General features: G+C 46.6%; 2 protein-coding genes across 3 annotated transcripts in view; one reads left to right on the top strand and one right to left on the bottom strand.

The window, feature by feature from the left end:
• LOC126541473 (uncharacterized) overlaps window positions 1–13152 on the top strand; it is a 61207-nt gene extending 48055 nt beyond the window's left edge. The window contains exons 12-13 of the mRNA XM_050188219.3: window positions 2410–2455; window positions 10768–13152. Coding sequence (XP_050044176.1) covers window positions 2410–2455; window positions 10768–10875 — 154 coding nt within the window. The 3' untranslated portion in view covers window positions 10876–13152. The remainder of the gene's footprint in view (window positions 1–2409; window positions 2456–10767) is intronic.
• Window positions 12522–25255, bottom strand: LOC126541476 (uncharacterized). 2 transcript variants are annotated; one of them, XM_055076674.2, is made up of 4 exons: window positions 25073–25255; window positions 23541–23612; window positions 20816–21021; window positions 12522–18382 (listed from the first exon to the last, which is right to left on the bottom strand). In XM_055076674.2, exons 1-4 carry the CDS (start codon window positions 25136–25138, stop codon window positions 18142–18144), a joined length of 585 nt encoding a protein of 194 aa, XP_054932649.1. In that variant the 5' UTR covers window positions 25139–25255; the 3' UTR covers window positions 12522–18141. The 2 variants fall into 2 exon arrangements, with proteins under 2 accessions (XP_054932649.1, XP_050044180.2); XM_050188223.3 differs by lacking the exons at window positions 23541–23612; window positions 25073–25255 and having other exon boundaries at window positions 20816–23151.
• Between the last annotated feature and the right edge of the window lie 205 nt (window positions 25256–25460).

The following is a 25460-nucleotide window of genomic DNA, read 5'->3' as shown; positions in this document are numbered from 1 at the left end:
TGCATGAAAATCTCGACTGTGAAAACAAAAGATAACAAATTATTGAAGCAACTATTTTGAAAACAAAACATGTCACTGTGTGCAGTGGTGCACAATGAGTGTAACAAAACAAACGGTGTAAAAATATTCATAACAGTGGCTGAGATATTGGCTTTGCAAGTTGACCTTGGTGGTAGAAAAAAAGTTTTGAGAAAAAGGTGTTCAAAGTTTTGGGCCATGTTTATTCGAGTAGAAACCACTGGCCTTGTAGGTGCAGGTGTCAGGATGATCTCTTGGCTTCTTGGATCTTTTATGCTTGCTTTCATGTGCTTTTTGTGCCCTCTTCTTGCTCAAGGCATCTTTCTCAGCCGCTCGACTCGCTTGAGTCCGTCGCCACCGAGCATGCTCCTCCCGCCGTAAACCCTATCTTCCGTTCGGTTGCCGGCACAGTACCAAGTGACGCGCGGACAGTGGCGGCGGTCATATTCAACACCTCCGACAAGATGAATTGTGACTCAGGATGCGACTGTATGGTGCGACCGTTGCTGATGCACGGTTCGTCTTCACGGCCGGCAGACGCACGCGCTTGGACCGCACTTTCGTGGCTCATCTCGGTGACGGCGGTGGCACAATCGGGGTACGTCGCGGAGTATTTACGGGACGTCGCAGGCCCGGAAGCATCGGAAAAGGCCGTTATTAGTTCGGTATCATCACCACTGGAGCTCAAGGCTGCAACAGCCTGCGAACTGCCCGGCAATGCGTCGACAGTCTCTCTTGCAAGCTAGCGCGCGGACACATCTCTGCTAGGACTACTTATCGTTCGGATGTTCGGCGGCTTGCGCTTGCGGCTGCCGAAGCGGTGCTTGGTCCCGTATTTCGTCGTCCACGTCCGTCCAGTCATGCTCGAAACCACAAAATGAAATAGAAAACTCAAATCCGAATAAAGCGATGAAGCGGCGGTGTACCTCGAATATCCAACACGTAAAGAAAGGGGCAGCAGCCAGCGCGCGAAGAAACAGGAGAAGCAGACGCCGCAGCAGCTCGCTTCCAGAACCGGCCAATGGGGCGGCTCATAGAACGCACGTGACGGAGCAAGCCAATCGGCGGCCGTAACAAGCAGCTCCGCGACCTTCAGACTTTTTATGTTTTGATGTTTGCTCTTCTCTCTATCAGGAAATGAAAGAGGGGCGTCAAAAGGCGAAGAGGCGCGCTTTTCAACGGTACCAGCATGGCCGCGCCGCGTACTGCCGTTCCGGAGCTAGGGGCGCTCGAAAACCGCGACTTTTCCGCCGATTTTCACGAAATTTTCGCTGTATTGCCTGATGTATATATTTATTTATGGTGCTTAGCAGTCGTTTTCAGCGGAAATACTTGGAAAACTTATAGAAAAGGGGTCAAAGATTCGAAATCTGCAACTTTCTAAAAAGTGATTTTTGGGTCGTTTTTCCATAGTTAATCCCCGCGTCCCCCCTTAAGCGGGTACGGTTTAAAGAGGTTTTACTGTACTAAGAAAAAAAAATGCAACAAGAATTACGAGATATACAAAATGGATTGTCATCTAATAAGCACTATCTCAATCAAAATTTTTCATTGAACCCGTATTTCACTACAAAAATTGACCTGCAAGCACTACAGTTGGGCATGCCAGGCTACAGCCGCTGATGATCCGGGCTGGATTGTGTCGCCGTTGCTTTCAACGTCTGACAAAAAGTCTCCCTACTAAGACTCCCTACTGCTTGGTCCATTGATACAATCCGCTGCAGACGCTGCGGAATCGCGAGACCTGCGATCTTTAGAAGCACGTGTGCAGCTCATGGAGGTGGCCATCTTTTGCTTTCTACTTTGACTATTGCAAAACTTCAAAAGTTACTGCCCGGTGGGAAAGAAGTCAACTTGCTTAGAAAAAAAAAAAAAAAATAGTTCTCCTCCTTCACCTTTGATAGCGCAGTGCGTCCGTGAGCGGCACGGAAGGTCTCGAAAGCGTCGTTTCAAACCATCATTAGCAGACTAATGATGCCCAATGGGCGTGGTACGGAAAGAGTTAAGTGTGAATAAATTTGTATCCTGTGGAGGTAAACTTGTAGGTATCACTTTGTTCCGATTGCAAAAATAGAAGACAAGCTGCTTTTTCTTGTTATAAAATTTAATGTGCATTCGATTTTGGTGCACATTTTCTTGCCTCGAACCTAAGAAACTGAGGGCACATTTGAACCGGGTAAGTACAGTGCTTCTACCATGTACTGTGATCGGACAGTGGAAATTTCGGGATGTCAATGAATGCCCATCGCTCCTTTGACGCATTATGCTTGGACGTTGTTGCAAAAAAGTATCTTCAGAATAGTGTGATTGATAGTGCCGTTTTCACTCCTGCTGCTTTACACTGTCCGCATGTAAACTGTGAATGGCTTTTTTTTTTTTTTTTTCATGCAGGTCTTCCGAGTCCAACTCTGCATCTACACAGCAAGCTGATGCTCAGGTGAGCAGCTCGCCTCTGTACACATTTTCGAGCAACAAAGTTTTTTTTTATCATGTGAGCATCAGTAATATACCTTGTGGGACACTGGCATGAGACATTAGGCTAAAGAGCACTGGACCAGGCCTCATTGGTAACTTTGTTACATATTGGAAGTTGCAAGGCGTCGTCTAGGGTGCGTTTTACTGCAAGAATTTTTTTTCAAATTGGTTCATTATTGTATAAAAGAAATTGAGATGTCACGTTGCCATGCTGCGAGAAGGAGAGCTTCACTGCTGTTGGAATCGCACCGCTGGCCCGAGTTGTTGGGGTCTCGGTGCTGACGCCCGTTATTGCCAATGGGTCGCAAGCCCCAAGGGTAGCGTTGGCCTGGCGGCCTGGGGCACTGGAAGCATCTGAAGGTCCCGGCAAAGCATGAGAAGACTGGTAACAGAACAACTTGTTTATTCTAACATAGCAAAAGAGCGGCCGGTCAGGTCGACCGAAGTGGAGAGACGGGAGAGCACGTAACGCAACAGTACAAATCGGAGTCTCTCCCCTGGCGTCCGGGGGCAGCTGCTCTTATACTCTCGGCGTCGCGGTCCAAAAGGGAAGGAGGGAAGGTCACGGGATGAAGGTCACGGGACGGCGCAGCAGGAGCCCACGACGGCGCGAACTGTCGGGCCGAGAGACCTGCTGAACCGAGTGTAGTGACGCATCGCCAACCTTCACCCACACGACGGCGTGAACAGTTGAGCCGAGAGACGTCCAGGCTCCTCATTCGGGGAACTCCGCTCCCCGGCTGCCGCGCTTTGACAAGCGAGGGCACACACACACACACGCACACACGAAGACACGTGGCACTGAAACACGCCTGGACACGCTTGGCGGGTAGGCGTTGCGGCGGCGTCGAACAGGCCAAAATGTCCGCCGTTTTGAACAAAGCCCCGGCGTCCGTTGCATCCGCGCCGGCATTACCGCGCGTTGTAGGCGAAACGTAACAGACCGCCCCGCCGGGGGAAGGAGATCCCGATGGTCAGGGGACTGCATCCGCTGTCCGGAGGGATGTCGCTCGATGATGCTCATAACCGAAGTTGGGCGTCCCTGGGCGTTTCTTGAGCGCAGCGCACAGAGAAGGCCTCGTTCTCACGTTCAGGTGCACACAGGACACTGCAAAGTGACTTCGGGAGAGTTGACATTTTTGTTCTCGTTTCCGGCAAGCGTTAGAACCACGCCAAAAGTCAACCGCTCAGTCAGCAAGCACGGCACAACCCTCACTAAGCCCTGCCAGGCTCTTTCCCCTTTTATACTGCTGCCTAGTTCCTTACAGTAGTTTAGCAGCACTCAGAACGTGTCCACAAATCGGAAAAATTGCACTAAAAAGCACATCATCACTTTGAAACACTACACAAAAGCAATAGGTTAAAAATCCTGCCTCAGGAAGAAAAACATCAGTAACAAGCAATTTTGAGGCTGATTCCCACGTTAGGGGCTTCGACTTAAGCCATCGGCGTTACCGTTGAGACTCCCCTTTTTGTAACGCACCTCAAAGGAATATTGTTGCAAAGCGAGGCTCCAGCGCAGGAGGCGGCCATTTTTGGGAGAGATGGTCTGCAGCCATTGGAGAGGGCAGTGATCCGTCTCAATGATAAACCTCGAGCCAGCTAGGTAACATGACAATTTCTGAACGGCCCACACGATACACGCACACTCTTTCTCGGTGGCGCTATACGCCTGCTCACGACTGGTCAGCTTACGACTAGCATACAGGACGGGGTGTTCTACTTCTCCATTTTCCCGTTGGCACAGTACAACGCCCATGCCTCGCTCACTAGCATCACACTGAACAACGAACCCTTTTGTGTAGTCGGGCGATCGTAGCACAGGTTGGCTTGTTAGGGCGCTCTTTAGGGCGCTAAAAGCTCTTTCCTTCGTCTCATCCCAGACGACTGTTTGCGGCTCTGTCTTTCTTAGAGCATCCGTCAAGGGAGCCGCGATATCAGAGTACCTGGGGATGTACCTCTGATAGTAGCCGGCGACACCTAAGAACGACCGAATATCGGTCTTCGTGCGCGGTTGCGGGAAGTCTCGCACAGCGGCCACCTTTATTTCAGAGGGGCGGCGACGACCCCGACCAATCACGTGTCCGAGGTAGACAACCTCGGCCTGTGCTAACTGGCACTTGGGAGCCTTGACTGTCAAGCCCGCATCGCGCAGGCGGGTTAGCACTGCCCGCAAGTGCGCCATATGTTCCGGCCAGGATGCGGAGAATATCGCTACGTCGTCTAGATACGGTAAAGCGAATTCTTGCTGTCCCCGCAACACTTTATCCATGAGGCTTGAAAAGCAGTATGGCGCGTTCTTCAAACCAAAACTCAAAACTTTAGGACGGAATGTCCCCATGGGTGAAATGAACGCCGCATACCTACTAGCCTCTTCTGTAAGTGGAACCTGCCAATAACCCCTGACAAGATCTAGGGTGGAAATAAACTGAGCGCTACTCACTCTCTCAAGGCGCTCCTCGATGTTAGGGATCGGATAAATTTGATCCTTAGTGATGGAATTAAGCCTGCGGTAGTCGACGCAAGGACGAGGTTCCTTGCCCGGTACCTCAACTAAAATCAAAGGGGAGGTATAATCACTCTCACCCGCTTCAATAACACCGAGCTGTAGCATTTTCTTTACCTCAGCCTCCATAATATCGTTCTGGCGGGGTGACACCCGGTACGCCTTGGATCGTACTGGCTCTGGGGAGGTAAGTTCTATGTCATGAGTAAGGACAGAAGTCCTACCAGGCCTCTCAGAGAACAGACCTTGAAACTCTTGTAAGAGCTGGTGTAGTTCTGTTTTCTGCTCAGGCGACAGCGATGCTTTACTTATTAAGTCACTAATGACTTGATCGGTGTCTTTCCTGTTTGTCACTGAGCCTAGTCCCGGAAGCTCGACCGGAAGCTCTTCTAACTTTCCCGCATCGGGAATTTCCTCTCCAGTATCTGGTGCCTTTAACGCTACAGGCTCAATTTTATCCCGTTCGGGCGTGCTCTGAATACTAGCTTGCTGCGCCTCTGACCCTTTCTCATCGTTCAACAACGTCGGCCCCGCAACTACCGCCTTTGCAGCGAGCTCCCGAACCTTCGATCTGGTTAAGGCCTGAACGCTAGCCTCACCAAACAAAAGCCCCTTCTCGCGCAGGAGGTGATCGGACCTGTTCGAAAATAGGTACGGGTACTGGGGGGGCAGCATAGATGACACCGCGGCCTCCGTCTCAAGCGCTCCGAAAGGTCCTTCAATAAGCACTTTTGCTACCGGCAGACACACGCTATGAGCTTCCACTGCTTGCTTGATCCATGCGCACTCGCCCGTGAACATATCGGGTTCTACGTAAGAGGGATGAACTACATCCATCGTAGCTGCGGTATCGCGAAGCACTCGGCACTCTTTCCCGTTCACGAGGAGGTCTCGCATGTAAGGCTCGAGAAGCTTGATGTTCTCGTCAGTGCTGCCTAATGAAAAAAACACGACTTTTGGTTTTGTTTCTGGGCACTGCGCCGAAAAGTGACCCGGCTTCTGGCACGTATAACACAGGCGCGCTTGCCTCGCCTCGAATCGCTTTCTGCGTTCGGCTTCGGCTGCCGCCGTCTCCTTACGTTCGGTCGGACACTGCGCCGAAAAGTGACCCGGCTTCTGGCACGTATAGCACACGCGCGCTTGCCTCGTCTCGAACCGCTTTCTCATGGGCGTGAACTTCGGCCTCTCAAACTTAGAGCCAAATTCACCCTTTTGACCGTCCTTAGCTCCGCGAGCCCGACGCGTCACAAACTCCTCGGCTAACTCAGCGGCTCTAGCCACCGTACTAACGTCTGGCCTATCCAAGACCCAGTACCGCACGTTCTCAGGTAACCGACTATAAAACTGTTCTAGCCCGAAACACTGCAGAACTTTCTCGTGGTCACCAAACGCTTTCTCTTCTTTGAGCCACTCCTGCATGTTTGACATAAGCCTGTACGCAAACTCTGTATATGACTCACTTTTGCCTTTCTCATTTTCCCGAAACTTCCGACGGAACGCCTCCGCTGACAGCCGGTACTTTTTTAGCAGACTCGATTTCACTTTGTCGAAATCCTCTGCCTCCTCTCTCTCCAAGCGAGCGACTACGTCGGCCGCCTCGCCGGGTAGCAAAGTGAGCAAGCGCTGTGGCCACGTTTCCCGAGAGAACCCCTGCTTCTCGCACGTTCGCTCAAAGTTAACCAGGAACAAACCAATGTCCTCTCCAAGCTTAAACGGCCGCATCAGGTCAGTCATTTTGAACAATACTCGTTCTCCTGCACCGTGTGCCTGACTTCCATTACGAGCGCGTTCCATCTCTATCTCGAGACGCTTCAATTCCAAAGCGTGTTCGCGCTCTTCTTTTTCTTTCTGCTCTATAAGTTCGCGCTCATGTCTTTTTGCCCGCTCCTCAATGGTCTCAAGGCAATCCGACAGCTCGTCATCTTCAGCTTCTAACTCAAGAATAGCCCTTAGCAGTTCTGGTTTTCTGAGTTTGTCTGAGACATCCAGACCCAACTCTCTCGCAAGCTCCAACAATTTCGGTTTGCGCAACGACTTCAAATCTATGGCTGCTCTGAATGCTGCTTTCTCTACTGCCTACTATTGTCTTGCCGCAAACTAACCCGGTAGCAACGACAACCACAATTACCAGCTCTGTTTCTGACACTAACAAAAGCCTGGCAAAACTCAGAAGAAGAAAGTCCCGCACTCACCAAACCTCGCAGCCAAGACTTCAGCGCAGTCGTTCCGCTGCAGGCAACCAGTCATCACACAGGGCTCGTTGCGCTGCTCCCGGATGGTCGTTGAGCTGCTCAGCATACAGTCAACCGCATCTCTTCGCTGCTGGCCTCCGTTGTCGCGATCTCACCGCTGGCAACCAGATGTTGTAATCGCACCGCTGGCCCGAGTTGTTGGGGTCTCGGTGCTGACGCCCGTTATTGCCAATGGGTCGCAAGCCCCAAGGGTAGCGTTGGCCTGGCGGCCTGGGGCACTGGAAGCATCTGAAGGTCCCGGCAAAGCATGAGAAGACTGGTAACAGAACAACTTGTTTATTCTAACATAGCAAAAGAGCGGCCGGTCAGGTCGACCGAAGTGGAGAGACGGGAGAGCACGTAACGCAACAGTACAAATCGGAGTCTCTCCCCTGGCGTCCGGGGGCAGCTGCTCTTATACTCTCGGCGTCGCGGTCCAAAAGGGAAGGAGGGAAGGTCACGGGATGAAGGTCACGGGACGGCGCAGCAGGAGCCCACGACGGCGCGAACTGTCGGGCCGAGAGACCTGCTGAACCGAGTGTAGTGACGCATCGCCAACCTTCACCCACACGACGGCGTGAACAGTTGAGCCGAGAGACGTCCAGGCTCCTCATTCGGGGAACTCCGCTCCCCGGCTGCCGCGCTTTGACAAGCGAGGGCACACACACACACACGCACACACGAAGACACGTGGCACTGAAACACGCCTGGACACGCTTGGCGGGTAGGCGTTGCGGCGGCGTCGAACAGGCCAAAATGTCCGCCGTTTTGAACAAAGCCCCGGCGTCCGTTGCATCCGCGCCGGCATTACCGCGCGTTGTAGGCGAAACGTAACACTGCCTATATAGACAAACCCCCTGTTTGCCTCGACCAGGGTCTGCAAGTGACATTCCTTCCCTGCCTTCTCCTGTACTGTAGCTAAGGGACTGCGCCATATTTATGTCACGAGCCTCGCCTTCTTTTTTTCCTCCCTTTTCTTTTTGTTTTTTTTGCAGCATGGAGCACTTCCAGAGGCGGGATTGCCGCTTCTGTGTTAGATGAGTTAACAAAGTCATGTTCCAGATTCGGTGACGTTGCAGGCAGCGCGTCTTTCATAGAGGCATTTGTGCATATGACCTTGACTCCAGCAAAAAAAGTGAGGCTCCCTCGAAAGGAAGGAAGGGCACAGGGGTTTAAGCGGTTGCCGTGAGGTGAAGCCATTTGATACTCTGCAACATGATTGCCACAGCACAATCTATGTGCCGCGTTTGTTTGTTCGCAGTGTCCAAACCTGGGAATGAGAGAGGTCCATTAAGCTAAATTAGCATTAAGCTAGCTAGGGTCCATTACCTAAGTTGTTCATCTGAAATACCAAATAGGTTACTCTTGCAGTGAGGTGGGAAATTCAAGCCAGAAATGGGGCAAAAATGAAAGGCTGGGGATGATGCCAACTTGAAATCATTGCATCATTTCCTTTTAACAATTAATTGTGGAACCGTTCACTTGGCTTGGTCTAGTGGCTATCAAGAGTAGGGTTACGCTGTGTTATAAACTGCATCTTGAAAACGATTCTGACTTTTTGAAGCCTGTGCTGCACGAAACTGGTCGAGATACACCAAAATGCATGGAAGGTTGTGATGTGCAATTGGCACTCCGGTTCCAGCTCGATAAAGAAGAAAAAAGATGTTTTCCCTGCCAGAGACATGACAGTAGGTGGGGTTTCGTTGAATACTTAACATTCTGATGTCACATTTTATTGGAACTGGCTCAGCTAAAGAGGTTCTTTCCGGTTGGCAGGAAAAGTCGGTTACTTGTGGAGAAAATGAAAATCAATGTTTCCCTGTCTGAATTTTGCACTTGTACTGCAGTGCCTGTAAGTCAGTCTGTAGTTACACATTTCAAAGCATTCTTGTGCGTGTGTGCCCCGTTTTGTCCAATAAGTTCTTGAAGCTGTCTATGCTAACTCATTGATTCCTCTATAATGCAGTATAGTTCTTGTTTATAAATGAAACTGTTCAACTACTCCTCAGCAGACACTTTCAGAATCCATGATGTCACATAAATCTAGTGTTGGAACACCACCGACTCTCTGACCCTCAAACATCGCTTGTAAAGCTCATTTGTAAATCACTCGTGTGCATACAAGAATTTCAGCATTTGGTTACTACCGTATTTACTCACATAATGATCGCACTTTTTTGTCAAGAAAAATGAAGCAGATTCAGGGGTTCGATCATTACGCGGGTTAAATTTACCACGAAGAGAAAAAAATTTTTTGTCATCCCGCGTTTGCTGCGGGATGACAACGGGTCAACAAATAGGTAGATGCCGTAGTAACAGTGCGGGACACCAAAACAGAAATGGCGGCCGGCGGAGCAAGCCGAATGTGCCGAACGCGATTTTTTTTTTCTTCTCGTGAGTACATTATGCGCATTGAAACAGTTTCTTCCGTATCAGTAATGAATAATGTTGTTCCTATTGGCAAGTTTGTGGCAATAACGTAGCCATGACCACTTTGAAGGGACAGAAACAGAGATGGGCGCGCTTAGCTGCCAGTGACAGAAACCCATGGTGGGCACGCTGCGGAAACTGCGGCATTTGTCTTCACTACTATCTTAATACAGCACGCTTCTGCTATGGGTGGGCGAATATCTTAGCTGTGTTACAAGTGTCGTTTATGAATAGGGTATCCTTCTAACGTATCAGTGTAAACGTGGCTACTATCGTTGCCACTCGCGATTTGTTGCATGCCCACGAGTGCAGACGAGAAGATCCGAAAAGCGCCTTTTTTTGTTGTTGTTGACCACAACCGTTATAAAGCCAACAAGTAATAAAGCCAAGCCAAGTTCGGCTGTAACTTTTTTTGATGGAAGGGCGCAAAGTGATGAATGAAATGGGGCATCTGCTTAAGAATGTTCGATGCGTGCAGACCGCTTGGTATGTCTTGCAAGAGTTGTTCACGTAGCATACGACAGCATTCGACAGATGGTAAGCGCGATCATTAGCTGCGCTTCGCACACGACATATCGCTGTGGCAAGTTCAGGGTGTGATCATTACACAGGAAAGGAAAAAAATCAAATTTTGACGCCAAAATTCTGGGGTGCGATCATTATGCGATTAAATACGGTATTATTTAGTGTAACTTATGTAGTATCGTGAAAAAAAGGATGTGTGTTTACAATTTCAACAAACAGTTCGAAAAATTAATTTTGGTATGATTATGGGACACACTGCAGTGGAGCCCTCCGGATTTATTTCGACCACCTGGAGTTCTTTGATGCGCACCTAAATCGAAGTACACGAGCGTTTTTGCATTTGACCCCCATCGAAATGCAGTAGCTGCAGCCGGGATTGGTCCCGAGACCACAAGCTCAGCAGCATGACGACTAGCCACTAAGCTACCGCAGCAGGTTGTGAGCAAACAATGTGTGTGTGTACGTATGTGCATACTTTAACAGTTTTATTTGCATGTGTATATGTTCATGTGTTTCCACATTGTATGATCGTGTCAGGGCATTCTCTTGCTTCTAAACTGAGATCGTGTATGCTGTGTGCAGGGAATGGAATCAATGTTGCCGTGTCCTCTGTGCATGGAGGTTTGTTCAACACGCTCGCTCTACATAGCCCACGTCCAGAGCTGCGCAGATGGCCAGGAAGTACGCTAGACTCAATTGCCGTCAAGCATGCATGCGCCAGAAAGGAAGCCTCCGGCACATCACCTCCTTGTAGATATGACCTGCCAGATTGTTCTTTAGTCGGCTTGGGTTCTGAAGCGAGCGTCAAGTGTGAAATTCTCTGTTTAGGCACATGGAAGCACTGTTTGGCGCCACATGTTCTTCGTCAACTCTTGGCTATTGCTGATTATGCAGCGATTCTTTTATTGGCAGTACAAAAACAGGCTTCAAAATTGCTTGGCTCAAGTAAAACAGTGCACTAAGTGCTCTCTTGTGTCTGCTGAATTGCGTCGTCTTTGTTGTCTGAAACACCTTAGCCCACATTTGAATGTGGTTATACATCCTGATTATAATTATAAATGTGCTGAAATTCTTAACTTCTGGATTAAGGCACAGTTTTCTGTGCACATTCTTTTTAAATGTAGATGTGCAATAGCATGCTGTGCCTTCGTCTACAGGATCGCAAATATTTTCTCGAGTTCCTTGATTTTTCACTCAGTACTAATGTGTTAGGTTCAAGTTAACCACCTTCGTTATGTAGCATACTGACTGTCTCTGCAGATGTCTTCTGTATTGAAGCTTCTGCGAATCAAGGGAGAGAAATTCTTCCTGCTGCCATTGCTGCGGCGAGCCAGTGTATTCTTTGTTCTCTTTAGTTGGCCGCTTGCATGGTAAATAGCCTGAAATACTAGAGCTGCTACGTGAATGTTAGCTTGTTTTACATGCACCTTTTGCCCATCCAGCTTTTCAGATCAGTGCAGCCGTCTTCAGTTGAGACTGTTGCTACTGTTGCAGCGTGCACTGAGAGAACGCTTGTGCATTGTTTAATTATTATGGTTGGTTATGGATATCCGCTGCACTAGACATGTTATGGTCAGAACCGGGAACAACATTTTTCGTATTCCTTCTAAGATTTTGTTTGATTGTTAATCACTTTATCAGAGATGTTCCAGTGTCCGTTCATTGAAACGTAATGTAACGCTGTTGCACACCTTAATTGCAACAAAGCTGCATCTTGTGGTTGGAATTTATGCTTGACCATAGAGACAGTTTACTGAATGCCGATTTCCATCCATGCATGAGATGCTGCAACAAGGTTGCTTTTGTTACTAGTGGCTGTAGTAATGATATGTGTCACAAATATGACTATTGTGTGAATTATTTTCTTTCTAAGGAAGGTGTTGCAGTAGAAGAAAAGAGTCTGCGATGTGTAGCATGGGTAGAAAAGGGCTGTGTGGTGTAGATTTGTACAGTGGACAAGCTAATGCTTAATGTAGTTGTGATGTACACGTCTTGTTGCTTGTCTTTATTGTTGTTCATATCCCGAAACACTTCTACATGCTTAAGACACAAAGAAGCTGCGCGTTATTGAAATCAAATTTCAGTGTGTTGAAAGCTTCAGTTATGCACACAACTTTTGATAAACACTGTTGTTTGGAAATACAATCAGGTGCATTGCTGGTTAGTGGAGATTAGTGGTAGATAGCCTGTTGCTATAATTTAAGTATGCAAAAGCCTAGATAAATTGTTCAGGATAGCTGGCGCGCATTGTGCAGTGGTTGGGTATATGTAATGTTTAACAAGCATTTAAGAAATTTTCTAAAGCCAGATTATTCATTCTTTTTTCTTTTTTAAAGATGCACGTGTGTTTACTGTGTCTAATACTCGCTCTCTAATGTCTACATCTGTAGGGGCCTGCTATTAAATAAACTAATCTTTGTCATACAAAGCTTGACAATACTAGAGTGTAGATTGTGAAAATGTTCTGTGAGGTTGTGCTATATCAGGCACACATATTTAAGGGGAAATTCCCCCCATGTTATTTTTTTTATGTTTTTTTTAAATATGTCCTCGCACTGACATAAGCACAGTGTATAATTTTTAAGGAACCCTAAATCAGTAGCTGACATTGCATTGCTGACTAATGTGTGCTAGGCTTGAGTATGCCTGACACGCTTTATATCAGTAGTTTCAATCTGAAGGCATTCATTAGCTGCTAATTTGTACTAGTTAGTACTTATGTGCAGTGAAAGTGTTGTGGAATTGCATGTCCATTGATACCGTTAGTTCTGTGGCTTTGAATATACGTACGTTACATGTGAAATGCTTTTTTGCTTAGTCAGCTACTGCAGTATGCATCTTTTGAACGTTGCCGCCTTATTTGGCATGCATGTACATTTGTGCTGCATGTGTACATGAGCATATGTAGGTTAAGAAATGAAAGATTGACGCCATTTCAAATGAGAATAAAGAGGCTTTTATTCTGTCTGTGCTAGTATGTTTTACATTTGAACACCTTTTTTTGCTTGAATTTTATAAAAGTGGTAGTGGTACAAAAGAATGGCATTTCTCTGCCTCTTGTTTAGCTGCAATACACCTGCCAACCCGTGAACTTTAATATTCGTGACAATCACGTGAACATGATAATGGAGGGGAATAGCATGCCTTCTTTTGTTTAAGTTTGCCCTGAGCGCACATCTATTGTGATACATGTGCACTTTATTAACGGTGACTTTTAAACGCAGCAATATAGGCAGCAGCAAACATGAAACAACAGATACTGACGAGCAAAACATTGTTTTTACATCACAGTCACATTTTCAACGGCTTTGCTGTTAAATATTGCCTGCTTGAAAAGCTTTCTTTAATAAACTTACTTGAAACAAGTACAGTTGAACCTCAATATAATGAACTTCGATATAACTAAATTTTCTATATAACGAAGTATTTAACTTTTCATAACATCTTGCCCATAGAACATGTATTTAAAACCTCAATATAACGAAGCGTGTTTGTACGTGATTTCACTTTAATGAAATTTCACTGCCGCCACAATGGAATGTTGAGACAATAAATGGAAACATCCGCAGATGCAGATGGTCAAATGTTTGAACTACAAGTGGCTCCTTGCAAACGCACCTCTCAAATCTTGCGCCGTGCGACAAGAGCGACTGCCGAAGGGAAGCTGGTATATAGTTCTGTATAAAGTCCTAGTGCGATAGGATCGTGCCCCACGCACTGTGTGCATTAGGTGTGAGTGAAAGTGTGCGAGAGAGAGACAAGAAAGGTGCTGGCTTCACGAGTGCCGCCTTGCCGTGCGAGCAAACAGAAAGAAGAGGAGGGGAGCGAGCTTGCGGTAACGCGATCAACCGCGCGCAAGGGGGTGCGGGTGGTATGTTTGCCTACGTTGCATGCGTCTCGGCCATGGCTGTAAGCGCGACTGAGCGCATACGCAGCCGTGCACCATGCTTTAGAGGTAATCTGCCGCGTATGCAAATACGGGGCATGCCGGGACGGCGTGGCACCATGTAAGCTTTCTAACGGCGTGCTTAGTATTGGGGTTTGCGTAATCTCGAGTTTCGGTAACCCGTTGGAGCGAGAGGCAGACAAGGCATTCGCTCCCCGCTGCCAGCGCTTTTCCTGATAGCGCCTCCCAGTGCGGGAGACGCTATCAGCCACGGGGGCATAGTGCATGCAAAAACGTGGCTGGCTTCACCCAATTCGTACGCCGAGAAGATATTGTCGATGTATGTGACATGAAACCGTATCATAGCCGCCGACTCCCACATTTATCAAAATTGTTTTCTCATTCAAATTTGCTTTTTCTGATTGCAGGTTAATTCGGAAAGTAATGTGTCCTCTTGCTGTGCAAGAAAAATCGATTGGCGACTGTACTTTGTATAAAAGGTCAAATTTCAATGGAATGAAATTTTGATATAACGAAGCAAATTGCCGATTTTACCGACTTCATTATATCGAAGTTTAACTGTACTTTTCCGGTATGTGGCATCTTGCGCTAGCATATAAAAGCGGCGCAGGTACAATTGCAATTTCTTTTGCATGCATCTTTTGAGACCTTGCAGCACACCATCTTTGAGCTCTTTTAATGGTGTTAAATCTTAGTGCAATATCCGTAAAATCGTACAACCAGCCCAAATTCGTAGACGTTACTAAAAATTTAAGTTGGCAAGTATGCAGTTGCAATGCTTCAGAAATGCGTATATGGGTGCATAATGACCAACCTTGTTAATTGGTGATATTCAAATCGCACATGTCAAGACCCTAACGTAGTAGGTAGGCACCTACTTGGAAAATGTGATGGTGCTCAGGAGAATAGACTATGCCACTGAAGTTGAGCATATTTTGTCGTGTCGGTTTTAGTCACTGCTGACATAATGCCTTGCACACAAATGTTTGAACTTTGCCAGCTATGCGAGGTGAACTGCGACTTCCTGTATCAAAGCTGCTCGCTACCGTTTTTCAGGCCTCAGTAACTTCGAACAGCATGTGTCCTGCAATTTTTCATTGTAGAAGAGGAACCTGTGTAGCTGCGCTCAGTGGGCAGACAATGTTTTGTTTCATTCCTCTAGTGCACTAGTCGCCTGTGTATCAAAAAGGATTCAGAGCAGCCAAACTGCTAGAGGCTGCAGATGCTGACATTTAGCAATATCACAAGCACGATATCGACATTTTGTTCTTATATGCGTTGCAAATTGGGCACTCTGTGTGTTCTGTTATCTCTCAAAGATGTTTGTTAGCTGGCTTTGCCACCGCTGTGTAGACAAGTATGCTCAAAACAACCACAGTAGGCAATTTCAGTCACACTTTCTCTGCCTAAGTAACTGCTCATACTGCACATTTGAACAATGCTTCTTTAGTTAAACATTCCATCTGTGCCCAGTGTTCGTGGCCCATTTATATACTGAAACAATGGGAGAAAGCATTTATCCGCCACTGTCATAAGTCTGCTACATTGCTTTGCTAAAATGTTGTACATGGACCCATTTCATAACTGTAAACTATACCTTTCCTACGAGGTAGTTTGCAAAGCCAATGACAGTGTAATCATTTCTGCAATCGGCACATACAACTCTGTTTGCTTAAGACACACAAAATGTAAATATGGCCCTTGTGATGAAACCATGTGCAAAAGAGAAGCGCCTTAAGTGCAGGTAGCATTTCTTGATTTTAATCGCGAATGGCGCCACCATTAGTTGGCCAACTGTGCTATGCAGAGAAGTGCACCTGTTATGAAAATCTTTATACTGTTAGCCGTTGAGCCACACAACATAAACTGGCAAACTTGGATTTGTCATGCTACATGCAGTAGGCTTTCCTATGGGAAATCGTGCAGCGATGAAAGCATGAACGCGATAAGCACCTCTTCTGGCTTGGTGATGCCTGCTTTTGGATCCATGGGATGTTGGCGCACTAAGTGTGATGTCGCAGCTCTTTCTTCACTAGCCTTGTGTTACTGACCTTGCCCACTACTAAATACGGCACTTGGTCACACTCAAGGAGCTGTGTACTATCTAAGCAATCGAAGCTTGAGATTTCTTACACAGAGATAAACTCGCCCATTTTGCCTCTCAAATAAGTTGGGCCGATCACTTTTATTTGTGCAAGCAAAAAAGATAAAAAATGCATGACCTGCAAAGTTCCTTGTTGCAGAGATAAGAAAGAAACAACGTGCAGACATTATGACCCTTGCAACACATTTCATACTTATTTTAGTATTCTGCTGCCTGCCAGCATTAGACAATGCCCCAAGGATATTACTTTCATTGAATAGAGAAAAAAAGTAAGGCAGATTGCTCAAAGCTGCTTACAATGCAACAGAAAGCTCCACAGCTATTAACAGTTCTATTTCGGTATGTCTATAAAACAGAAATCCTTCTGTTGCAGTCCTGTCGTCATCGAATGGGTTGCCAATCTTGTTCAAGGTATTTGGACACTTCTGACCTCATTTCCGTGCCTTATGGGCATGTATTACTGGATGTAAATTCAATAAGAACAGTTCTGGGAATTTCAAGCAGCTTGTATGATTCGGTAGTCAAAGAACTGTGATCCACCAGGGCAATTCAATGTCGGTTATCTCATTGCGTCTGTTGATATCGCATTTTGCTAAATCTTGACTCTATTCAAAAGTAACATCGAGCTTTTCATGATGCTGTGCAGGCGTGCAACACATTATTGTGCAGGTTCTCAAAGCTAGGAATGCATCGCAACTGTGGCTTATGCTATGCCTGATGGGCAACCTTTACTCCTTTGCTGCCAGCATTGTGTTGCTTAGTTCTGTGTAGTGTAGACAAACATGTGCAGATGGACTAGCACAAGCTTAGTGCTTTGACATGTATTTATTAAACACCATGGGGCTTTAAAAGCTACCTGAGATAGTCGCTGGCAGCCAGCTATAGCGATAAGACGGATAAGACAATTGCTGCAAGTTCTGCCTGCTAGTAAATAACTAATGAGTCTTTCCCCAGGCCGTACAACATATATAATGAGCACCCACCAGTCTGTGGTTTTTAAAGGCTGTGCCGCCAAAATATAAAGCAAGTTTGCAATATATACTGTCTCAATGCTATAGTGTTAAGGTGAATAGACTGGATAATCTTTTTTTTTGTTCGTTTAATGACCGTTTGCAAACCATACATATATTGTGGCTGTAGAGTAACATTTTGCAGTGGCACTCCCAAGGTGCATCATGCTCTAGTATTGCACGGTACTAGAGCATGCTGTCATCATGCTCTAGTAACGAACGAGACTTTTCGTGACACCTCTTGCTGCCAAACGATGTTTTTCATGTCAGCTCAGATGAAAGTTAAAAACTATAGGTTGAACTTGCCATTATTATTGGCATGTGCTTGTTACAGATCAGCAACTACTATACGTTGTTTTGCTCCCGGAATGTGTTATTCTATTACTCCAAAGTACACTGACTATGCAAAATTTCATGGCAGGCACTACTGTCATTTCAACTCTGTTAGGCCTAATCACTGAACGAATGACAGCAGATGGCCTTCTCATGTCTGCACGAACAACGCCAGTCCTGTTAGCTTTGTCCTCTGTGAAATGGCGAATCAAACGAGCAGCGCACAACACAGATCGCTACCGGCATTGGTTAAGCTTCTTGCAGCGACTGCTTTGAAAATTCGTCCTCTGTAACAGTATCACGGTTTCTCATTTACAAAAGGGGCTGCGGTCCTGGACTATCAGGCACTGAGTTGTATACGAACTCTGTCGTAGTTGCCAGTGATTCACGAAAATGAATTATAGGAACGAACCACAACGTTTCGTGATATCGGGCCGTCAGTCCACGATGTGAGGCTGTCCAGTATGTATCTGTTACAAAGCCGCCACGCTCTCTAAACAGCGGAAGTGGAGGGTCGGCTTGCACAGACGTTCACCTCGATGGTAGATAACCTCGCGACGTCGATCGCTCGAGTTTAGTATTCAGCAGACACGGCGTGATGTTCAACAGTCCTCGTTGGACGAAGAGGCCGGGCTGAAGACCCTCGAGTACCAGTGCGCGTACGATGTGGCGTGCAGCGGTCCCTTGAGCACGAGCCGGCGCCGCGGTAGGCCCATCTCACGGTCCACGTCCTCGCGACGAGGGCAGGGCTCGGCTGGTGGTCGGGCCGGCCGCCGTTCCACGCGCTCCACTGGTGCCATGGGAGCCTTCGCCTCGCCGCATGAGTGGCTCACCACTCTTCGCCTGACGGGGTGAAAGGCAATTGGTAACAACTATCATCATCACTAGGAGTGAAGTACGGACACACAGACTTCGCAGCTCCGCCCGGGAGGGGAAGAGCACGCTACCATGTGGTCAGCATTAAGAGAATTTGTTGTCATTCTGACTGAATTGACTGAGAGGCCGCCTGACAGACTGCGCTTAAAGGGACGCTGAAGAGAGGCACTAAATCAGTTTAGACTGATAAATTATTCTTTCAAATCTGTCCGTTAATTTCGCGGTAGTAACCTAAATTATTTGAGGAGAAAATGATGATCAAAGTTCACTGAATTTCGTGCCGTAACTCCACCTCCCACATGTCACTGTGACATCATGAATTTCCTAGTACTTTTAGTATTTTAGCCATGTTTAGCTCAGTAAAAGTTCTTGAAGCTTGTCATGTTAAACCTTTGGTTCTTTGGGAACACAACTTGTGGTCCATCTCAACCGATAAAAAGTTCAGCAGCATGTCACACTCCTGTAACCAGCGGAGGCGAAAGCCTGCTGCACACTTGGTAATACGCCGTCTCGCATCATCGTATTGCTGCTTTCTCAGTTCGGTTTCTTCGGCTCGTTTTCGGCGCTTAGCTGTGGCTTCGCGCGCTTGTATAGCAGGGTCAGACTCACGCCAACGATGCTTCTCTTTGACTTCGCGTTGCATCCTCTCAGCAAGGCATTGAAATGTGTGCGGTTCTGTTGGTTGTATCGGTAATTTCAATGAATGTATGCACTGTTCGCTTCACTTTGGCGAGCGCTTGTCGCCTCAGCCTTACGGGGGTATGAGCCATTGCGTTTTTGCTTGCTTACGAGGGTAGGAGCCATTGAGAAGGTCACGTGGGTTTTTGTTTCACTCGATTAGGCGCCGCGTTTCTGTACGTTGTATGCGTTATTCCAATGAATGTATGCACTGTATGCTTCACTTTGCTGAGTACTTGTAGCCTCTGCATTGCGAGAGAAATGAGCCATTGCATTTTTTGCTTGCTTGAGAGTTGGAGGGGGGTGGGCGCTATCAGCCATTGTTGATGACGATAGTTTTGTACCATCGGACCGGACGACGGGTTTTTTTTTTTTTTTCGAGGTCATCGGGGGTAGGAGCCACTTAAGGCCTTCGCCTTAAGAATAAATGAACAGGACCCCAGCGGACGTCAAATTTCATGGCGTCCCGGCAAGCTCACCAAGTACAATTTTGATAATGAGACATGTAATAAGAAGCCAACAAACAAAGACCCCACGTCAAGGCCGTGAGGTGTGGCCCTGGCTAACACTCCCAGGTTTAGTTCTAGTACATAAATACCCCAGAAAGTGGATGGGAAAACGGGGCCCCAGTAGCTCAATTGGCAAGAGCATCGCACACGTAATGCGAAGGCGTGGCTTCATATCCCACCTGCGGCCAGTTTATCATTTCTTTGTTTCACTTAAGAACTGCAGATAATTTCCCCTATTCTGTCATAGTGTGCTGGCTTCTTATGATATGACTAATACATTTGTATGCATACTTTTGGTATGCAGCCCGGTGGAAATTAAATGCTTGTCTTTGTTTCTTTACTTGCGCCTGCACTTTCAATTTATTAAACACCGGATCCGAAAAACTACTTTATATATATATATATATATATATATGTATGTATACATAATCATATACGCAGCGGTGTCACAAGCGTGAAAGAAAACGATGTACGGTGCTTGTTGAGAGAAGAATGATGATAACACGTGTATGCACATGAAAGTATATCAAGCAACAGTTAGGGAATCTGTACCTCGACCATGTTTCACAGAGGGACATACCCATTCTGGAGGACTGGCCAAGAACGGGCAGACCTCCGGTGGCAAATACGGAATGGCTAAAAAAAAAAGTATATCAAAGGTACCATGAAATAATTCACCGTATTCTATTAACAGATTGATGTGCTTTGGAGATGTCTGTGAGCCGACATATATTTCAGGTTTTATGTAGGAATCGTAGTGGGGAATCCCCATACTAGAGAATTGGCCAAGGATGGGCACACACACAGTGGCACCTCATCATCGTCATCATCATCAGCAGCAGCAGCCTATGTGGCACATATGGACGGCAAAATAATGTAATCCGTTAAATATAATTCACCATTCTACGAACGAATCGGTGTGCTTCAGAGGTATTTATGAGCCGACAATATATGTCCAGGTTTTATATACGAAGCTTATTTTATTTTATTTTTTTGCTCAAAACAGGATGCCTAGTCAGCGCACAAGTGTTATTATATAAGTGACTTCGGGGGTACTTTCGCACGACCTTTATATATAAATGCACAAATATATCAGGTGAGATAGTGACCGACCCAACAGCCGAGCGGTCACGCCAAACCCAGAAAAGTGGGCAAAGAGGAAAGAAAGAAGACTTCGCTGAAATAGAGACAGTTGTGGGAAGCAGTCGCATACCGGCCCCTCTTGCGGATGTCGCTGTCGATGTACATGTCGGCGCTGATCTGCCACTGGCTCAGCGGGCCCTGGTAGCGGCCGAAGCCGCCGCGCAGCACCGATCGCGGGGGAAAGAAGGGCACCAGGGGCGGGCCGGTCGCAGCAGCCGCGGTCGAGTGCAACGAGGCCGCATCCGGTGCCGTGGGCCCCAGGGTCCGCAGGGACACCTGCGCGAGCCGCGCGGCGATTTCCATGAGTTGTACATGTGGTTCCTCAGTCCGAAGTTCACTCGCATGGCATAGAGATACAGAAGTGCGCTGGTACGTAATTGCCGCAGGAGGAGGTCTCAAAGTAGAACTCGGGGAAACCTCGATTGTTACTCCATTACAGTTGATCATAAGGCAGGTAAGTATAAATTAGCAGTAGTAGTCCAAGGATTAAAAAAGGACGTAACGGAAACATTTATTTATTCATTTATTTATTTACACCATTAGCCTTGTGTCAAGCCTGTCCACAGTAATGCGTTTAGCTTTGAATAAACATAGCGACACGACGTATTGTTACCGTAGAAACGAGTTATGTACGAGGCGTGTACTGCAGCGGGATTCCTCTTTCGCGCTTCCCTAAGAACACTCGGCGCCATCTAGCGCCGCCGCCGCGAAGCTTGCGCGCGGCCTCCGAAATGCATGACGCACCGGTGCGTGTAAATGCTGTGAAACGCTTCAAGCGGCAACCGGGCTCCTGTCTCGTGGATCCTTCTTGACACACTGTGCTTCATTTAGCGTGGCGTTGCCGAGCAGTCCGGGCGCGGCCCCCCAGACGGGAAGCGTGGCTGCGAACGCTGAGAATTGTTCCCTCGCTTGCCGCACACTCAGGGCCACGTACTCAGTGACTCAAATAGGCGAGAGTTTCATTGAAGAGTGGCACATGCCCAATGCATTCGTGGGACAGCTCACTATAGCGTTAGCGTGAAAGGAGTTCATTGATAGCGGCACATGCCCTGTGCATTTGCGGCCCAGCCTGGTAGTGCGTCGTGTAGCTGTCCTTGAGTAACCCTTGTGACGTGGGTTCAATTCCGCTCGGCATAGAAGAAACTTAAGGGACATTTTTCGTCATTGTAAAGCGACACAGTCCCACTGGCACATACCTAGTTACCCAAGTTGACGTCAAATAGATCAATTGGAGACTAGCACAAACCGAGTGGCACGTATACTCAGCGGTACTGCGGCACTTACCCGGTCTGGCGTCTACATTGACTCATGTAGGCGTGAAAGAGGTTCGTTGAAGAGCGGCACGTATTTACACACTGTCACATATTCAGTGACCCAAGTTGGTCCGATGGTTTGCTTCGCACGCTGTTTCTTCAGTACAGCATCCCAATGCGCTAACCATTCTAGCCTGTGACCCAGGTAGGCGGGAAAACTGCTACATACATACATACATACATACATACATACATACATACATACATACATACATACATACATACATACATACATACATACATACATACATACATACATACATACATACATACATTCCTGTGATTACTACGATCCCGGCGGTGTGCCTTTGACTTCTGTCTCACAAGTAACTTCTTGTGATTCATCCATGCTTTTTCCCCACTTTATCTTATGACGTGCTTTTTCAGGTTCGATTTTAAATGAAACGTATAATGATGTGTTTAATCTGTCGATGTTATTTGAGAATAACGCTCATTTTCTGTGTATAGATATCACCATCAATGTTATTATTAACCGAGGGTCCCACTACAGTTCTTTCACTTTGGGATCCTCGTCTGTATATTTCTTATGTTGTAACCACTTTTTTTTGGAACCAATAAATCTGAATACGAACATGTAATTGGACCTGCACATTTCTTTCATAATATAGTACATGAACATGGGTTCCAACATTTAGCTAAAAGATGCAGTACCACATGCAGTGAGAAAAATAATCATTGATCATTACGTTTCAAAGCCAATTTTAAAGCGAATCAACTCTGAGACACGTTGCGTTGTATTAAATTTAATATCGACCTCGCCACCGCACGCCGGCTTTCACCATGAACCGCACAAGAATATTTGCGTACCTCCGGTAAACAACGTCGCAGTAAAAAAAAAAAAGGAAAAGAAAATCAAGGGGCATTTACTTATCCCTACGTGGATGAATGCGAAAGCACTGCGACCACCGCGCGAGGCTTAGACATCATGCAACAACGCAAGGTCATCAGTTCGACTTCCTCCATAGCTCGTGGGTTCGAGCGCCCTAATTAAATGTGTGTTAATTCACCGCGCACTAATTAATACCAAAGTCGTGGGTTCCTCTCACACAAAAGGTTGAGGGTTCGAAGACCTTTTAGACTATCAGTGGTCAAGCCAACGCCGACAACTAGTGTGTATATATATATATATATATATATATATATATATATATATATATATATATATCTTACCTTTTTGTTCACTAGTGTACATGTGTGACATTGCATTGCCTCCAGGATAGGTCCGCTTTACAAACCAGTAGTATTAGGATCGGCCAACCAATTTATTACCTTTGATTATATTGCCTTCGGGAACGTCTCCGATACCGGCCCAGTTTGCTCGGCCAAACAATAGACGGAAGAGGCAGAGAGATATTCGCTTTGAACAACTTGAGCTACGCAGGTACGTGGGACACGCGTGTATGTATGCGTGTTAGTGTAGCCATGGGATCGGTCGTTGATTAAAAAATAAACAGAGCTCACCCTGGACCCAAAGAGAGCCGAACCGAACTCATCCTGTGCAGCATCCTGGGCAACTTTTGGCTTCTGTAGAAACTGCGTGAAAAAAAAATGCAAGCTTTACGGTAACGGCACAAAGCAGTAAATTGGCCAATGCCTATTATAATATATTGCATTTTGCACGACTGAGCGAGTCCCAGATGATGCATGTGGAAGAAGGTGCAAGGACTTAATTTTGAACATGGTAAGGGAATCGTTAACTTCGAGTCTTACATCCATGTAGGAGCTTGCTTAGCTTTATTGACTCTTACATTTACGGCGCCCTGTTCTCCTATATATTTTATAACCTTGCACAAAGTTCGTAATGCTTCCTCCAAAGATGACTTGCCTGTCTTCGTTAAAAACTCTTCGTTAAAAACGCTTCGTGTTTCATGACGTCTCTCGCATGCGAAAACACTAGTGCGTGTGTGTGTGCATGTGCATTCGTGTGCGTGGTTTTTTGTGAGAGAGAACGTGAGTGTGTGCTTTGACACCTCTCATCACTTATGGTGAGTATATACTACAAAGGTGATTCGAATCACCAGTAAGCTTAGGTAATGAGTTTTCACTGTATGTAGCTGCATGGGGGAAAAGAAAGGTATGGTGAAATGTATTGGCACTTCAAAAAAAGTGGTTGACAGGCCTATCCCTCTAAATACCCGTTACTCGTGGCTTGTACGATAAAAACTGGAATATGAAAATCACTTGAGCAGTTCAGAAAGACATTTAGTAGTTGCACTGAACGTAACCAAGCAGTAAAATGAGTGCGTACGGCAAAGCTTCATAGTCATGAGCATCAAATGCCTCGAATTGCAGTGCATTGAAGATCAACACGTTGCATACGTAACGATATCTGCATTGTACTCACCACTGCTGCTTTACATTTCTTCATTCACGCTGAACGCATTGCATGGACGATCGCATTGTGTGAATGTTTTCGCCTATATGTAATAGTAAACCGAAGGTGCACTACTATTTTCTAGCAGATTTCTAAAGCAGACTTTTCCGCGTACACAACGGGATTCGTCGTTCTTGAGAAGTTTAACACAAACGCACCAATGGAAACAAGATAGTCTTCACATTCATGCCAAATTTTCACATACGTACTCGAGAGAAATGGTTCACAAAAATGCTCGAATTGTTAGGTAGCATGCTCTGTACTCACTATATTTTACACGTGGCGACGGGCACGCGGCAAGCCTGGTATTTCGTACGTGATTGGCAGAATTATTGTCCTCCTGTTAAAATTACTTAATTTTCTCAGCACCAGATACGGTACTCTCTTAGATACCGGTGTGCTATCGATTTTTTTAAGGAGAGTGCGACTTCACCTACTTCATCGCTCAACGATTGGTCTAATTTAGCCATGTCACTGTCCAACAGATTCAGCAAGAGCAGCACATCAAGGCAGCGTATATTATACGTTTGCAAAATTTCTGGTGTATAGTTGTGAAAGAATGTGCCTGCCTCAACGATATCACAGGCGTTGAGAACAACAAAACGTCCGCACAGCGCACCTTGCGATCCATGTACCGATTACGTTTGTATCTTGCGACTACGGTGGGGTCGACGCCAGGGTCCATCTGCGACACGAGCGTGGGTTGAGGCGTTTTTTCCGGTGCTTTGCTGTCCGCTCGCGGTGGGAGCGGTGATTTCTTCTCCTTCCTCCATCGGAACTTAGATAGAGTCCACGAGTCGTGCTTCATGACGGCCACGGAAACTGCGTGTTCCAATAAGGCCTCGTGAGGTCGTCGGTTTACTACAGCATGTGAAAGCCATGCAGGCATGAAAAGAATGAGAGAAGCGCTTGACAAGTTACTTTTCGCACCGCTACTTGAAAATTACCAGCTATGCAAAGTGCCTCTTTAACCAAAGGAAGTAAAGTCATTGAACGCATCGGACTTT

The sequence above is a fragment of the Dermacentor andersoni genome, chromosome 2, assembly GCF_023375885.2.
Source record: "Dermacentor andersoni chromosome 2, qqDerAnde1_hic_scaffold, whole genome shotgun sequence".
Classification (NCBI taxonomy): Eukaryota; Metazoa; Arthropoda; class Arachnida; order Ixodida; family Ixodidae; genus Dermacentor; species Dermacentor andersoni.
This window is presented reverse-complemented; position numbering and strand designations above follow the sequence as displayed.